Source organism: Bufo bufo, chromosome 4 (genome assembly GCF_905171765.1).
Source record: "Bufo bufo chromosome 4, aBufBuf1.1, whole genome shotgun sequence".
NCBI classification, from domain to species: Eukaryota; Metazoa; Chordata; class Amphibia; order Anura; family Bufonidae; genus Bufo; species Bufo bufo.
This window is the reverse complement of record NC_053392.1, coordinates 432,559,279-432,575,272: the sequence shown is the minus strand read 5'-3', so window position 1 is coordinate 432,575,272 and position 15,994 is coordinate 432,559,279. Positions and strand designations below refer to the sequence as shown.

General features: G+C 43.7%; 1 protein-coding gene across 1 annotated transcript in view; it reads left to right on the top strand.

The window, feature by feature from the left end:
- Window positions 1–15,994, top strand: part of TRIM67 (tripartite motif containing 67) — a 233,945-nt gene that overhangs the window by 80,996 nt on the left and 136,955 nt on the right. The window contains exon 3 of the mRNA XM_040430107.1: window positions 14,458–14,580. Coding sequence (XP_040286041.1) covers window positions 14,458–14,580 — 123 coding nt within the window. The remainder of the gene's footprint in view (window positions 1–14,457; window positions 14,581–15,994) is intronic.

Genomic DNA, 15,994 nt, shown 5'->3' with positions numbered 1-15,994 from the left:
GTGATGTTTTATATGTGATTTTGTGCAGCTATGGATCTGGGTCCCTGTGTGGAGATGCGTTTGTGATCTGCACCCTGCTAACACAGGGATCCAGTCAGCAAGGCTGTGGCAGGTAGGTGGAACTCTTTGTTCACCTGCCATATCCATAGAGCTGTTTATGTCTCCCCTTTTCCTGCAGCTTGGCCGTTGAGACTCCTGCTCCTCCGTGTCTAGGAGGAGTGGGCTTGTCTTACTCAGCTCCTAGGTGAGGGTCATCTTGAGGGCTAGCAGGGACTTTTAGGTTCCGGAGCATGGGCCCTCCTACCATCAAGGTTGGCTCATGTAGCTAGGAGCCAGGGTCAGGTTAGGGATGCGTTTAGGAGGTGACCTGCTCCCTAATCCTGTCTTCATGGCCAAGCAGCCGTAACATCACCGGGCTTCACACGGCTGAGGATTTCCCCCATCCTCAGCCGTGACAGTATCACAGGCATGGCCAACCTGTGGCTCTCCAGCTGTTGTAAAACTACAATTCCCACCATGCCCTGCTGTAGGCTGATAGCTGTTGGCAGTCTGGGCATGCTGGGAGTTGTAGTTTTGCAACATCTGGAGAGCCTCAGGTTGGCCATCCCTGCCGTATCACAACAGACTAGAGAAGCCCTTGACATGCTGAAATTTTCAATATAACTACTGGGTGGCCACACATAGACACATATAGGATAGACATCTCATAACACGGAGGGGGAGATAAAAGTCATTGTGCCTGGAAAGTGTCTTGATTTGCACCACAATTTGTGGTGCATGTTTGCTGCACCAAATATATGAATTGTATCCCTCACAGTTTTTTTTTCCATTTATGACATGCTATAGCACAAGTTTTTTTTTTGTTATTTTGGACAACTTTTGTGCCAATTTTTGTCTAGACCTATTTTGCACCTTGTTTTTTAATGGCTCTAAGATGGTATAAAGTATAAAGCCCTGTGGCACATTATGTTGCAAATAGGGATTTCTGTGGCACACTGTGTCCTATCTTCTCTTCACCACATTCTAAAGTAAATCATAAATTTATTGCAAACTAAGAATAGCACAGGCCCAATATTCAGGTACAAAGTAAACCTTATCATAAATAAATAATAATAAAAACAAATCTTAACCCCTTAAGGACCCTCGCCGTACATGTACGGCGCTTTTAAACGTGAACTGTGGGCTGATCGGGGGGATGTAGGAGCTGAGCCCGCCCGATCAGCGGCACGGATCCGGCAGTCACTGACAGCTGGGCCCTTGCTGCATTCGCCGGAATGGTGAAGACACCGATGCCATAGTATTAACCCCTTGTATGCCGCGGTAAAAGCTGTCCGTGGCATGCAGGGGGTTTGTGGCGGGTACGCGTGCCCTCCGCATCTCCATCGGGTCCCCGCACTGCAGTGGCAGGGACCCGATGGCAGAGGAGGCAAGCCCGATGCTTTCCACAGGCATCGGGGCTTGCCTTCTACGGAAGCCTGTGAGATCCAGCCCTTAGGCTGGGTCTCACAGGCAGGCTGTCAGCATAAAATCTGACAGCCAATGCATTACAATACAGGTTGTATTATAATGCTTTGCAGAGGGGATCAGATCGGTGAAGTCCCAGAGTGGGACAAAAATAAAAAGAAGTAAAAAAAAAAAGTGTTTTTCATAATAAAAAAATTAAGTTTCAAGTAAAAAAAAAAGCCCCTTTTCCAAAATAAAAATCACATAATATTGTAAAAAAAAAATTGAAAAAAAAATCAAAACAGACATATTGAGTATTGCCACGTCCGTAATGAACAGCTCTATAAAAATATTACATGATGCACCCCCTCACCTGAATTTTTGGTCACCTTACATCACAAAAAGTGCAACACCAAGCAATCAAAAAGGCATATGCCCCCCAAAATAGTACCAATACGCCCCTACATAAAACAATCGGGCAAAAAAAATAAAATAAACTATGGCTCTTTTTTTCAAAAATGCTTTATTATGTAAAACTGAAACAAACAACCTAAAAAAGTATTCATATTTGGTATTGTCGAGTCCGTAACAACCTGCTCTATAAAAATAGCACATTATCTAACCTGTCAGATGAACATTGTAAATAACAAAAAATTAAAACAGCTCCAAAACAGCTATTTTTTGTTACCTTGCCTCATAAAAAGTGTAATAAAGAGCACCCAAAAATCATATGTACCCTAAAATATAACCAACAAAACTGCCACCTTATACCGTAGTTTCCAAATTGGGGTCACTTTTTTGGAGTTCCTACTCTAGGGGTGCATCAGGGGGTCTTCAAATGTGACATGGCAACTTACAATTATTCCAGTGAAATCTGCCTTCCAAAAACCATATGGTGTTCCTTTCCTTCTGCACCCTGCCATGTGCCCATATAGCGGTTTACGATAATAAATTGTGTGTTTCTGTAAACTACAGAATCAGGCTAATAAATTTTGAGTTTTGTTTGGCTGTTAACCTTTGCTTTGTTAACGTAAAAAAAAATATTAAAATTGAAAATCTGCCAAAAAAGTGAAATTCTGAAATTTCATCTACATTTTCCTTTAATTCTTGTGGAACACCTAAAGGGTTAACAAAGTTTTTAAAATCAGTTTTTAAATACCTTGAGAGGTGCAGTTTCCAAAATGGGGTCATTTGTGGGTGGTTTCTATTATGTAAGTCTCACAAAGTGACTTCAGACCTGAACTGGTCCTTATAAAGTGGGTTTTAGAAATTTTCTGAAAAATTTCAAGATTTGCTTCTAAACTTCTAAGCCTTTTAATGTCTCAAAAAAAACTAAATGTAATTTACAAAATGATCCAAACATGAAGTAGACATATGGAAAATGTAAAGTAATAACTATTTTAGGAAGTATCACTATCTGTTTTAAAAGCCGAGCAATTAAAATTTTTAAAATTTTTCAACTTTTTTGGTAAATTTTTTATTTTTTTAATAATTTTTTTAAAAATATTTTGACTTAAATTTACAACTGTCATGAAGTACAATTTGTGACAAGAAAACAATCCCCGAATGGCCTGGATAAGCATTTTAAAGTTATCACCACATAAAGTGACACATGTCAGATTTGCAAAAAATGGCCTGGTCCTTAAGGTGAAAAATGGCAGGGTCCTTAAGGGGTTAAAGTGTAATTTTCTAATGCACCTTATTTAGAGAAATCTTACATTTATGCTAGAAAATTTGCCCAGAAATGTCCCTTAGCAGCTTTCTCTTTAATGAGTGTTGCTTATGCATGTAGGTCTTCCTAATACAGGACAGTGCAGTACTGACTGGGAAGATGGGCTGGGCTGCTGCCCTCACTGCTTCCCCATATAGTGGATAATATATTAATATCTATACCCTAAATATATATTTATCTCCCTGTTATTTATCACTGATCAGTGTGGCTAACGCTGTCGGAGAGTGACTCTGCTGTATAGCAGTTATATACCTAACTGTCCTTATATACAGTGGAGTAGCTTCCCCCTGCCTCCCTGCATTGACAATAGCAAGCGCTTACTGCTCGCTGACATATATGTCCAGGCGGCTGGTTAGTGCGCCAGGAATACAGCAGAAGCACTCACTGACAGCGCTGGCCAAACTGATCAGTCTGCAATAGCAAGGAAGATAAATATATATTTGGGGTACAGATATTAATTCATTGTCTGCTATATGAGGGGGCAGTGAGGGCAGCAGCCCAGCAGCATCTAGCCCAGCCCATCTTCCCAGTTAGTACTGCACTGTACTGTACTAGGGACATTTCTGGCCAAGTTTTCTAGTGTGAATGTACAAATTTTCTAATTAAGCTATATTAGAAAAATTTGCCCACACATTAGCAAAAAAAAAAAAAGAAAAGAAAGTGACAGACATGACAGTTACACTTTAATATATCCACCTCAGTATCGCAAAATCATATTTTTTTAGCTGTCTTACATTTAGACCATTTTCTACACCTAAAACAGGCGTAGAAAATGGAAAATGAGACGGGCCTGCCCGCCCATCCCCGTCCAGGGAGAGAGAAAAGTTGCAGATTGCGACATAAAGGACCTTTGTTCTGCAATCTGCACCAAAACTAACCCTAAATTAGGCGCATTTCTGTTTTATAAGAGACCCCCAAAGTGTACATGATTTGTTTTTTCTGCACAGGAATGTGTGCCGGAAAACCACACGTTTTTCACAACTTGTGCAGGTACCCTAAGAAAGTAGAACTGATGAAGCTGATCATGATCTTTAATGTCTGCTTGGATAGTCACAACATTAGAAGGCAAACTACACTCATTTACCTGCTGAAAAAAAAACAAAGCTAAGCTACTGAACAACATTTGTAACACCCCAGAGTGGTGTTGCCACTGCTGCACCTTGCTACTATCTTTTATGGTCTAACCTGTATGTCAACCTATGTATTTTGTTCCAGGTCCTCTCCATATTGTGCATTGATAATCTTGTTATGTAACTGTTTACATGTAATGTACCTGGTTCACCTGCAGGTGGCAACAAATATGGCAGAGCTATAGTTAGATAGAATGGAGCTCACCATTCCATCCTCCCCCTCTGGTCAGAAGTGGGCCAGTCCTGCTTGCTACCAGAAGGAGGTGTGGCAGTTCTAGATTGTTCCGGTTCAGACTCCATGTTGGAGCTGACAGGGCACTAACCTATTCCTTGGCTGAAACTAAGTCAGACTAAAGAGAGGAGTGCAGCCTAAATAAGGAATCAAAGTCATTAAGCTAGCTTATCATCACAGCAGAGAGAAAGAGATAAAGCAGAGTTGAGTTTGCCTGAGAGTTCATACTAAAGGCTGCTGGAACCAAGACAAAGCCTGAAACTGTTTGGAGAAACGTTTACTCAAATAAATCTGCCATTGAGCTTCATTTCAAGGTCTGGACTCAAGTTATTCTTTCAAACCCCTCAATTATTCTCCCTATTTATTGCTTCGGAGACAAAGCCTAGGGTCCAGACATATCCAGGTAGGAGCACCGTGACACACATAAAGAGACATTTAGGCCGCACTACACCACTCGGCATACCTACTAAACCTGGGACGCGATATAGAGCGCCCCTGGGGAGAGGTGCACGTTGCACATTCAGAGAACAATCAAGAAGGAAGAAGGATTGACATCACATAGTACTCTTTACCAACAAAAGCTTATTAATTCCCCTCATGGACACACGGTCCCCTCCAACAAAGCTATATGTATTATATAAGCATAATACCTTTTTTCCAAGGGTGTAGACAGGTGGTAGGAATCTCTATATAACTCTACATATGCCATATTAGAGCATGTGGGTGTCATAGGGCTGGACCCGCTCCCCTTCCCCATACACACACACACACACACACTATTATACATTTGTGTACAATTTCATTGAAAAGTATAGCTGACAGCTCTTTTCAATAGAGTCAAGGCTGTGGTACCTTGTAGTATACTGCTAGTGTATACGAGAGGAGATTCCTCTTCCTACAGAAAAGTAGAGAGTCCTGTTTAAAGTGGTTTTCACCAAAACCAAACATAGAGAGCATACTGATTGTTCATGTACAGTGAATGTTGAATGCTAGCTCCATTAATAATTTGTTTACCTGTAAGAATTGTTTTCAGGGAGACGTGAAGTGGAGCATGCTTTGTATGCTGCAGATAATTATTTGTATGTAATCTCTACCACAACTACAGGCTATGCTCCTACAGTGAAAGCCAAAGTGCGTCCATTAAAAACACCATCAGTATGCCCCATTAAAAGTGCTATTAGAGTGCCTCTTGACAAATCGTGCAAGTAGAGTGTTAAAGGGTTGGGCGATCTCACACGTTGGTGGCATATTGCTAGGATATGCCACTAATGTCAGATAGGTGTGGGTCCCTTTCAATTCCATGGAGGTTCCGGAAATAGCCGAGACAGTGATTGGATATTTTCAGCACTCCCATAGCAGCAAACGGGTGGGGGCTGCGCTTGCGCAGTGCGCCCTCATCCATTTTAGAGGCCCCGTTCTAGAAATAGATAAGGTTCCAGAGGTGGGACCCACGCCTATCTGATATTGGTGGCATATCCTACCAATATGCCACCAATGTGTGAAATGGGCCAACCCCTTTAACCCCTTCAAGACCAAGCTAGTTTTCACCATAAGGACCAAGCCACATTTTGCAAATCTGACATGTTTCACTTTATGTGGTAATAACTCTGGAACGCTTTTACTTATATAAGCGATTCTGAGATTGTTTTCTCGTGACATATTGTACTTCATGTTAGTGGTAAATTTGAGTCAATATGTTTCACCTTTATTTATAAAAAATTCCAAAATTACTTTTACCATATGTCTACTTCATGTTTGCATCATTTTGTAAATGTTTTTTTTTTTTTGGGATGTTAGAAGGCTTAGAAGTTTAGAAGCAAATTTTTAGATTTTTCAGAACATTTCCAAAACCCACTTTTTAAGGACCAGTTCATGTCTGAAGTCACTTTGTGAGGCTTATATAATAGAAACCACCCAAAAATTACCCAATTTTAGAAACTACACCCCTCAAGGTATTCAAAACTTATTTTACAAACGTTGTTAACTCTTTAAGTGTTCCACCGGAATTAATGGAAAATGTAGGTGAATTTTTAAAATTTCACTTATTTTGCAGATTTTTCCATTTAGATCCATTTCTCCTGCAATTCAGCATGAGTTAACAGCAAAATAAACCTTAATATTTGTTACCCTGATTCTTAAGTTTACAGAAACACCCCATATGTGGTCATAAAGTGCTATATGGGGGCACAGTGGGGCTCAGAATGAGAGGAACACTGTGTGGCTTTTGGAAGGCAGGTTTCGCTGGAATAATTTTCAGGCACCATGTCGCATTTGAAGACACCCTGAGGCACCCCAACAGTGAAAGAACCCCCAATGTGACCCCATTATAGAAAATACACCCCCCAAGGGATTTTTCAAGGGGTACACTGAGCACTTTGGCCCAATAGCCGTTTCATAGAATTTAGAAAGACTTGGCAGTGAAAATGAAAAATTTCATATTTTACAAGAATATCTCGCTTTAGGCCCAAATTTGTCATTTTAACAAGGGGTATCAGGAGAAAATGCACCCCATAATCTGTTACCCATTTTCTCCTGAATACGTCAACACCCCATATGTGGTTGTAAAGTGCTGTATGAGCACACAGCGGGGCTCAGAATGGGAGGAACACGTGTGGCTTTTGGAAGGCAGATTTCGCTGGAATAATTTTCAAGCACCATGTCGCATTTGAAGACACCCTGAGGCACCCCAACAGTGAAAGAACCCCCAATGTGACCCCATTATGGAAAATACACCCCCCAAGGGATTTTTCAAGGGGTACACTGAGCACTTTGGCCCAATAGCCGTTTCATAGAATTTAGAAAGACTTGGCAGTGAAAATGAAAAATTTCATATTTTACAAGAATATCTCGCTTTAGGCCCAAATTTGTCATTTTAACAAGGGGTATCAGGAGAAAATGCACCCCATAATCTGTTACCCATTTTCTCCTGAATACAACAACACCCCATATGTGGTTGTAAAGTGCTGTATGAGCACACAGCGGGGCACAGAATGGGAGGGACACCGTGTGGCTTTTGGAAGGCAGATTTTGCTGGAATAATTTTCAGGCACCATGTCGCATTTGAAGACACCCTGAGGCACCCCAACAGTTAAAAAACACCAAAAGTGACCCCCCATTATGGAAAATACACCCCCTAAGGAATTTTTCAAGGGGTGCACTGAGCACTTTGGCCCAATAGCCGTTTCATAGAATTTAGAAAGACTTGGCAGTGAAAATGAAAAATTTCATATTTTACAAGAATATCTCGCTTTAGGCCCAAATTTGTCATTTTAACAAGGTGTATCAGGAGAAAATGCACCCCATAATTTGTTACCCATTTTCTTCTGAGTACGTCAACACCCCATATGTGGTTGTAAAGTGCTGTATGAGCACACAGCGGGGCACAGAATGGGAGGAACACCGTGTGGCTTTTGGAAGGCAGATTTTGCTGGAATAATTTTCAGGCACCATGTCGGATTTGAAGACACTCACCCCAACAGTGAAAACCGCAAAATCGAGGCTCTAGGGGTGCCAGAACATAAAAGGAAATTGAAGAATTGCCTCATTTAATAAAATGACACCTTTCAGTGTATTCATCTAGGGGTATAATGGGAATTTTTAAGTTTTTATTTTTTTTATTTTTTTGGGGGGAGCTATTATTGGATTGCCAAATGGAAAAATGCTCAACAGAAAATGTCTTGCCATGGATTAATTAAGAAATGAGTGAAATGGACTTAATGGATATCAGTGGAGGTGTGATAAACTTGAAAGCACTCTCCAATGCAGAGGCCCGGTTTAGAGGGGCAGGTCTGAGAGTAGTGAGTGGTGTCTTTCCTAATCCCTTTAACCGAGCAAACTCGACACCTTTTTTGGGGTCGCCTTTTTTTTTCTGTGGGGGGAAGTACTCCAGGGAAATGCTGCTCACGTATTATTCTTGATACCCCAGAAGCACTGCTGGATGAAAAACTGCCCTCTCCTTCCTGAACGCCAAAAATCTATTTTTTAATAATTTTTTCCTGAAATTCCAAGAAGGTCCCCCCATGACCAGCTGTTCTGTGGATGACAAAGGCATTATATAGTGACACTTGGGTTAGGTACACAGCAAAAATTTTGTACCACACCTTAGATTTTCTTAAGGCACTGTAGGGCTGTAGTACCTGGTCTGAAAGATCCACTCCACCCATGAACTTGTAATCCTGGATACACACAGGCTTGATGTTCTGCTCTGTAGTTCCTCGGACTGGGACTGGGGTGGACTGATCTGCATGGAGAGTAGTCAACACAAGAACATCCCGTTTGTCCTTGTATTTTAGCAGCATCAAATTTTATGAGCAAACAGCCCTGCTTTCCCCGACGCACTGTCTGATCTATAAAGGATTTAGAGAGCCCTTTTGATTTCTTCTAATTGTGCCACATGTGCCTATGCCTCTGGCAGCAAGGCACTTCAGGAGAGGGACACTATTGTAAAAGTTGTCCAAATACAGATGGTATCTGTGGTCCAGCAGGGGGTGGACTAAATGCCATACTATCTTCCCACTTATACCCAGAACCGGGGGACAATCAGGTGGCTCAATTTTGGAATCTTTTCCCTCGTAAATACGAAAGCGCAGTGTATACCCAGATACACTTTCACAGGCCTTATACAACTTCACACCATACCTAGCCCTTTTATTGGGCAGGTACTGGTGGAAATGTAATCGGCCCTTGAAGTGGATCAATGATTCATCCACTGAGAGACATTTTTGGGGGGTATATACTTGACCAAATTTGGAATTGTAGTGGTCAACCACTGGCCTAATTTTAAAGAGTCTGTCATAACTAGGGTCGCTTGGGGGTTGGCATTCATTATTATTGCTGAAATGTAAGAATCTTAGAAGAGCTTCGAAACGGGCCCGGGGCATGGCAAGACAGTGAAGAGGGGTGTGATATAAAATATCTTTGTTCCAATACAAACGTATTGTTGTTTTTTTTTATAATGCCCATGCTTAGGAGAAGTCCCCAAAACCTTTGCATTTCAGTCGTGTTAGTAGGGGTCCATTTGCGGGGCCTTGAGAGATAACTGTCTGGATGGGAGGCAATAAATTGCTCTGCATATATATTTGTTTGTTCCACCATCAAGTTAATTAGATCATCTGTGGGGATCCATGAAGAGGGGCACTTGTACGGGGCTGCGACTGCACACTACCCCTAGGAACAGGGGCGTAACTAGAAGTGACTGGGCCCCACAGCAAATATTTGTAAGGGCCCCCTCCAGCGTGCTTCGCACCTCCCTCCTCCTGTGTAAACCCCACTCCTTTGGCACAGTGTAGCGGTATACTGTATATTGTGTGGCACAGTGTAGAGGTATACTGTATATTGTGTGGCACAGTGTAGAGGTATACTGTATATTGTGTGGCACAGTGTAGAGGTATACTGTATATTGTGTGGCACAGTGGATGCTATATGTGTATGACATAAACATATTTCATATGAAAACTTACAGTTACTTGACCCTTGGGGATCTCGGACACCACTTCAACACTTTGGCCGGGGGCTCGGTGGAGCTGATGTTGTGCTTTATCCTAATGAGAAAGATTTCATAATAAGGATTTGGAGAAGGGGCAGAGGGATAGCAGAGCAGGGAGAGGCTGGTGCTGCTACTAGGGGGTCATACCATGGGGGAGTAATAAAGCCCACTATAATGCCCCCCCCCCCCCCAGTAGTAATAATTCTCCTTATAATGTGACAGTGCAAAAATACCCCCTTGTAATGCCCCCAGTTGAGCTAATGTCCCCATAGTGCCCCCATAATGTCCCAGTATAAAATACCCCTATATGGTGCCCCCAGTAAATTCCCTCATAGTGCTCCTCTCCCCCTTCCTGCTAGTGCCCCCCATAATGTACCAGTATAAAATGCCCCATATATAGTGCCCCAGTAGATGCCCCTCAGTGTCCGGCCTCTGATAGGCTGCCGGCCTAGTGTCCCCCATAAAGCCCCCCAATAATGTGCCAGTAAGTGTCCCCATAGATGCCCCCATCATGTGTCAGTATCAAGTGCCTCTCTCCTTCCCACCCCCATGTGCCAGTATCATAGTGCCAAACCCCCCCATGTGCCAGTATCAAGTGCCTCTCTCTTCCCCCCCATGTCCCAGTATCATAGTGCCATCTCCCCCTCCAAAAAAGTGGCAGTATCAAGTGCCTCTCCCCCCATGTGCCAGTATCATAGTGCCAAACCCACCCATGTGCCAGTATCAAGTGCCAACCCCCCCCCCCACATGCCAGTATCAAGTGCCTCTCTCCTCCCCCCCATGTCCCAGTATCATAGTGCCATCTCCCCCCCATGTGTGCCAGTATCAGGTGCCAACCCCCCTCCCCCCAGGTGCCAGTATCAGGTGCCTCTCTCTCCCCCCCATGTGCCAGTATCAGGTGCCAACCCCCCCTCCCCCCAGGTGTTAGTATCAAGTGCCTCCCCCCCCCATGTGCCAGTATCAGGTGCCAACCCCCCATGTGCCAGTGCCTCTCTCCCCCCCATGTGCCAGTATCCGGTGCCAACCCCCCCTCCCCCCAGGTGTCAGTTTCAAGTGCCTCTCTCCTCCCCCCCCGTGTCCCAGTATCATAGTGCCATCTCCCCCCCCCACAAAAAAAGTGCCAGTATCAAGTGCCTCTCTCCCTACCCCCCCATGTGCCAGTATCAGGTGCCTCTCCCCCCCCATGTGCCAGTATCAGGTGCCAACCCCCCCCCCAGGTGCCAGTATCAGGTGCCAACCCCTCTCCCCCCCCCATGTGCCAGTATCAGGTGCCAGGTGCCTCTCTCCCCCCCATGTGCCAGTATCAGGTGCCAACCCCCCTCCCACCATGTGCCAGTATCAAGTGCCTCCCGCTCCCCCCATGGCAGTAACAGTCGGGTATTAAAAAAAATAATAAACACTTCTACTTACCTCCATGTCAGCGATGCGATGCAGCCTCTTCCTGTGTCCCGCCCTGTATGTCCATATATGGAGTCAGTGCTTGTATTTCAGAAAAATTTCTGCTGGGATTCGAACCCATGACCTTCTGTATCAGAGGCAAAGCACCTAACCACAAGACCATAAGAGGTGCCTTGCTGCTGACTGAAAAAAAATGAGACTTCTACTGTTATAGCTGGCTAAGTGTACATCTATACACATGACAGCTGCTCATATATAGAGATATAGCAGAGCTGAGTGTGCTGGGACAGATGTCATATAGAGATATAGCAGTGCTAGGTGTGTTGGGGCAGCTGTCATGTGTATAGATGTACACTTAGCCAGCTATAACAGTGGACGTCTCATATTTTTTCAATCAGTTGCAATGCAGCCTTTATGGCTGTGAGGGTAAATGCTTTGCCACTGATACATTGGAGGTTGTGGGTTCGAATCCCAGACACATCAGGAGAACTTTAGGAGACAGTAAGATTAGATCACATTAGTGAGGGGGCCTGGTCAGCCGCTGCTGCTGTGAAGGGGCCCTGAACATTAAGACAAGAATCGATATTTAACTAACTTGAAAATAAACTGTCACACACGCTGCCGGGGTGCCGGGCCCCGAAGCAGCTGCTTCCCCGGTAGTCACGCCACTGCCTAGGACGCCTACGAGGGGGTTCATAGTTATCTGTGGGGATCCATGAAGAGTCACTTGTACGGGGCTGCGACTGCACACTACCCCTAGGACGCCTATGAGGGGGTTCATCATTAGATGAATCATCTGAGGAAGATGAAACAAAAAATGTCACTTAATCTCCACTGTTGGAGTCAGTGTCCTCAAAAAGTACGGCATATGCCTCTTCGGCAGGTGACAGGTGTCACAGGTAGCACAGATGGCTGGTGATGAGCCAGGGGTCTAGTATGGGGCCAATATCCTTACTGGGGCAGAAAAGGGGTTAATTAATGTATTATTTTACAGTATTAGGTGGCACAAATCCACATGGGGTATAAGAGACTTATATTTTACAGAATGGTGCCACTCAAGCACAGGACACGAGTATCTACACACAGGAGGATGGCACACCTATTGACGGTTATTTTTTAAAAAATTTTATGTACCTTGGGAGTGTGTGACAGGTGACTTGAGGGACAGACAGGCAGGTGTCTTTATTGAACGGACAAACTGGAGTCACAGGTGTGTTGATGGACGGACAGATTTGACTGACAGGTGTCTTGATGGGCGGACAGGCTGGAGTAATAGGTGTCTTTATTGAACGGACAGACTGGACTGACAGGTGTCTTGATAGGCGGACAGGCTGGAGTGACAGGTGTCTTTATTGAACGGACAGACTGGACTGACAGGTGTCTTGATGGACGGATAGACTGGAGTCACAGGTGTCTTGATGGGCGGACAGGCTGGAGGAACAGGTGTCTTGATGGACAGACAGGCTAGTGTGACAGGTGTCTTTATTGAACAGACAAACTGGAGTCACGGGTGTCTTGACGGACGAACAGGCTGGACTGACAGGTGTCTTGATGGACGGACAGGCTGGAGTGACAGGTGTCTAAATGGACGGACAGGTGTCTTGATGGACGGACAGGCTGGAGTGACAGGTGTCTTGACAGGCAGACAGTTGTCTTAACGGACGGACAGTAGTGACAGGTGTCTGGATGAGGTGATGATGAGAGGACTGGACAGGACTAATCTGACTTACTGGGGCAAATCAGGCACAGAAGAGTGGCAAATCGGTACTGAAGGGGTTAATTAGGGGTTAATTATGTACGAAGCAGGGGATGAGGAACAGAACTGACTACAGATGACAGATAACAGGCTGTTGATGAGGCACAGAACTGATCTGTGTCACTGACTGGGGCACAGAAGCAGCTTTTCGGCACAAAAGGGGTTAATTTGATCTGGTAGGTATTAATGTACAGCAGCTTTTCACACTCTCTCCTTCTCTGATTGCTTCCCTGACAGGAATTGGGACGATCAGAGAAGGAGAAGCACATAGTCCCTCCCTAACCCCCCCTTACCTGCCCCGATGCGCTGCGATTGGTCCCTCTGCAGTATTGGACCAATCACAGCGATCGCGGGCGGGTCAGAGCTCCGATGCAGTTCCCGCCGGCGTCTCTGGTTGCCTAGCAACCCCAGCATGCCGGCTTCACTGAACCTTCAGCGCTTCGCTCCCTGCGCTGACAGAGAAAGCCGATCACGTACATGCACGTGGGGATGCGGTGAGGCACCACATTCCCCCACGTACATGTACGTGATGTTGCGTGAAGGGGTTAAAAGTGGGCAATGCCAACAGAGTGCCTATTTATTTGCTGAAAAAAATGCCAAACTCTCTAATGTTTCATTTTATGCATTTTTAGAGGTGATGAACCTCTGTCATACTGTACAATAACCTATGCTGTAGACTTGCCTGCTCTGCCAGAGATCTTAGATGTCTCCCTGAATTTTGCGAGACCCAAGATAATCCATGTGAGTAGACAAGTATGTAGTGCCAACTGTAACACACACGTACCACACCAAGACAACCTGGGGACTCCCATTCTTGTGATCAGTGGAGGACTCAGCAGTCCCCCCGGAGGCTATACAGTTATGACCCATCCTATGGATATGACATAAATGTTGTTAATTGGAAAACCCCTATAATGCATTGCAAGTGGTAGAAGTTTAATGACAGAAAGTTATAAACTGACATGCTAGATTATTAGTTATCTTTGATGGTTCTTAGCCCTATCTGGTCTAGTATCTGCCCAATAAGTATCTGCTCAAAATGTACTCTCGTTAACTCTTTATATTTCTCAGTATTTTTTAACTGATATATCTAGATAAGTGTCTTAATTAGTTTGATAATGAAGCTCAGTTGGGGGGCTTATAGCTCAGGAATTTTAAGTAGAGGGGTAATATTAATATTTAAAATGCACTTTTCATGCATACATTCAAATATAAACATATTTTAGATTTCATTTTGTTTCAACCTAGTTAACGCCTTACACATGATTGACTTCTTTTTAGGAAAATGGACTGGAGTATGAAGCATGCTTGGTTGCTCAATGTGATGCTCTAGTGGATGCATTAAATCGTCAAAAGGCAAAATTGCTCACCAAAGTCACAAAGGAACGAGAACATAAATTCAAGGTAAGGAGCAATATTCAAGCTTTGAATAAGGGCAAAGAAACAACAATTTGTAATAATCATTACAATAATAATAACTAATAATAAAAATAATTACAGTAATAAGTTTGATTTTATATATATATATATATATATATATATATATATTGTAAGCATCCAAGGGGTGAGGTTATTGATGGTAAGTATGTGTCACTGAGGCTGCTGCTCTCAGTGATGTAAATCCCGGAGGTAAATGGCAACCAGTGATGTTAGATTGCTGAGTTTGTGGTAGCTGGAATTTGGGTCCGGGATTTAGGAGTGACTAAAGAGTTTGGGTGGGAAGGTCACTCCCATACTCCATCTCCTGTGTTACCACCTCACCCAGCTGGAAGCTAATTTAAAAGACACACTGTCAGTGTGTGTTTGGTAACATAGTAACATAGTAACATAGTACATAAGGCCGAAAAAAGACATTTGTCCATCCAGTTCGGCCTGTCATCCTACAAGTTGATCCAGAGGAAGGCAAAAAAACCCTGTGAGGTAGAAGCCAATTTTCCTCACTTTAGGGGAATAAAAAATTCCTTCCCGACTCCAATCAGGCAATCAGAATAACTCCCTGGATCAACGACCCCTCTCTAGTAGCTATAGCCTGTAATATTATTACACTCCAGAAATACATCCAGGCCCCTCTTGAATTCCTTTATTGTACTCACCATCACCACCTCCTCAGGCAGAGAGTTCCATAGTCTCACTGCTCTTACCGTAAAGAACCCTTTTCTATGTTTGTGTACAAACCTTCTTTCCTCCAAACGCAGAGGATGTCCCCTCGTCACAGTCACAGTCCTGGGGATAAATAGATGATGGGATAGATCTCTGTACTGCCCCCTGATATATTTATACATAGTAATTAGATCTCCCCTCAGTCGTCTTTTTTCTAACGTGAATAACCCTAATTTTGATAATCTTTCAGGGTACTGTAGTTGCCCCATTCCAGTTATTACTTTAGTTGCCCTCCTCTGGACCCTCTCCAGCTCTGCTATGTCTGCCTTGTTTACAGGAGCCCAGAACTGTACACAGTACTCCATGTGTGGTCTGACCAGTGATTTGTAAAGTAGTAGGAATATGTTCTCATCACGGGCATCTATGCCCCTTTTGATGCAACCCATTATCTTATTGGCCTTGGCAGCCGCTGCCTGACACTGTTTTTTGCAGCTTAGTTTGCTGTTTATTAAAATTCCTAGATCCTTTTCCATGTCAGTGTTACCGAGTGTTTTACCATTTAGTATGTACGGGTGACTTGCATTATTCCTTCCCATGTGCATAACTTTACATTTCTCAGTGTTAAACCTCATCTGCCACTTATCTGCCCAAGCCTCCAATCTATCCAGATCCCTCTGTAGTAGTATACTGTCCTCTTCAGTGTTAATTACTTTACACA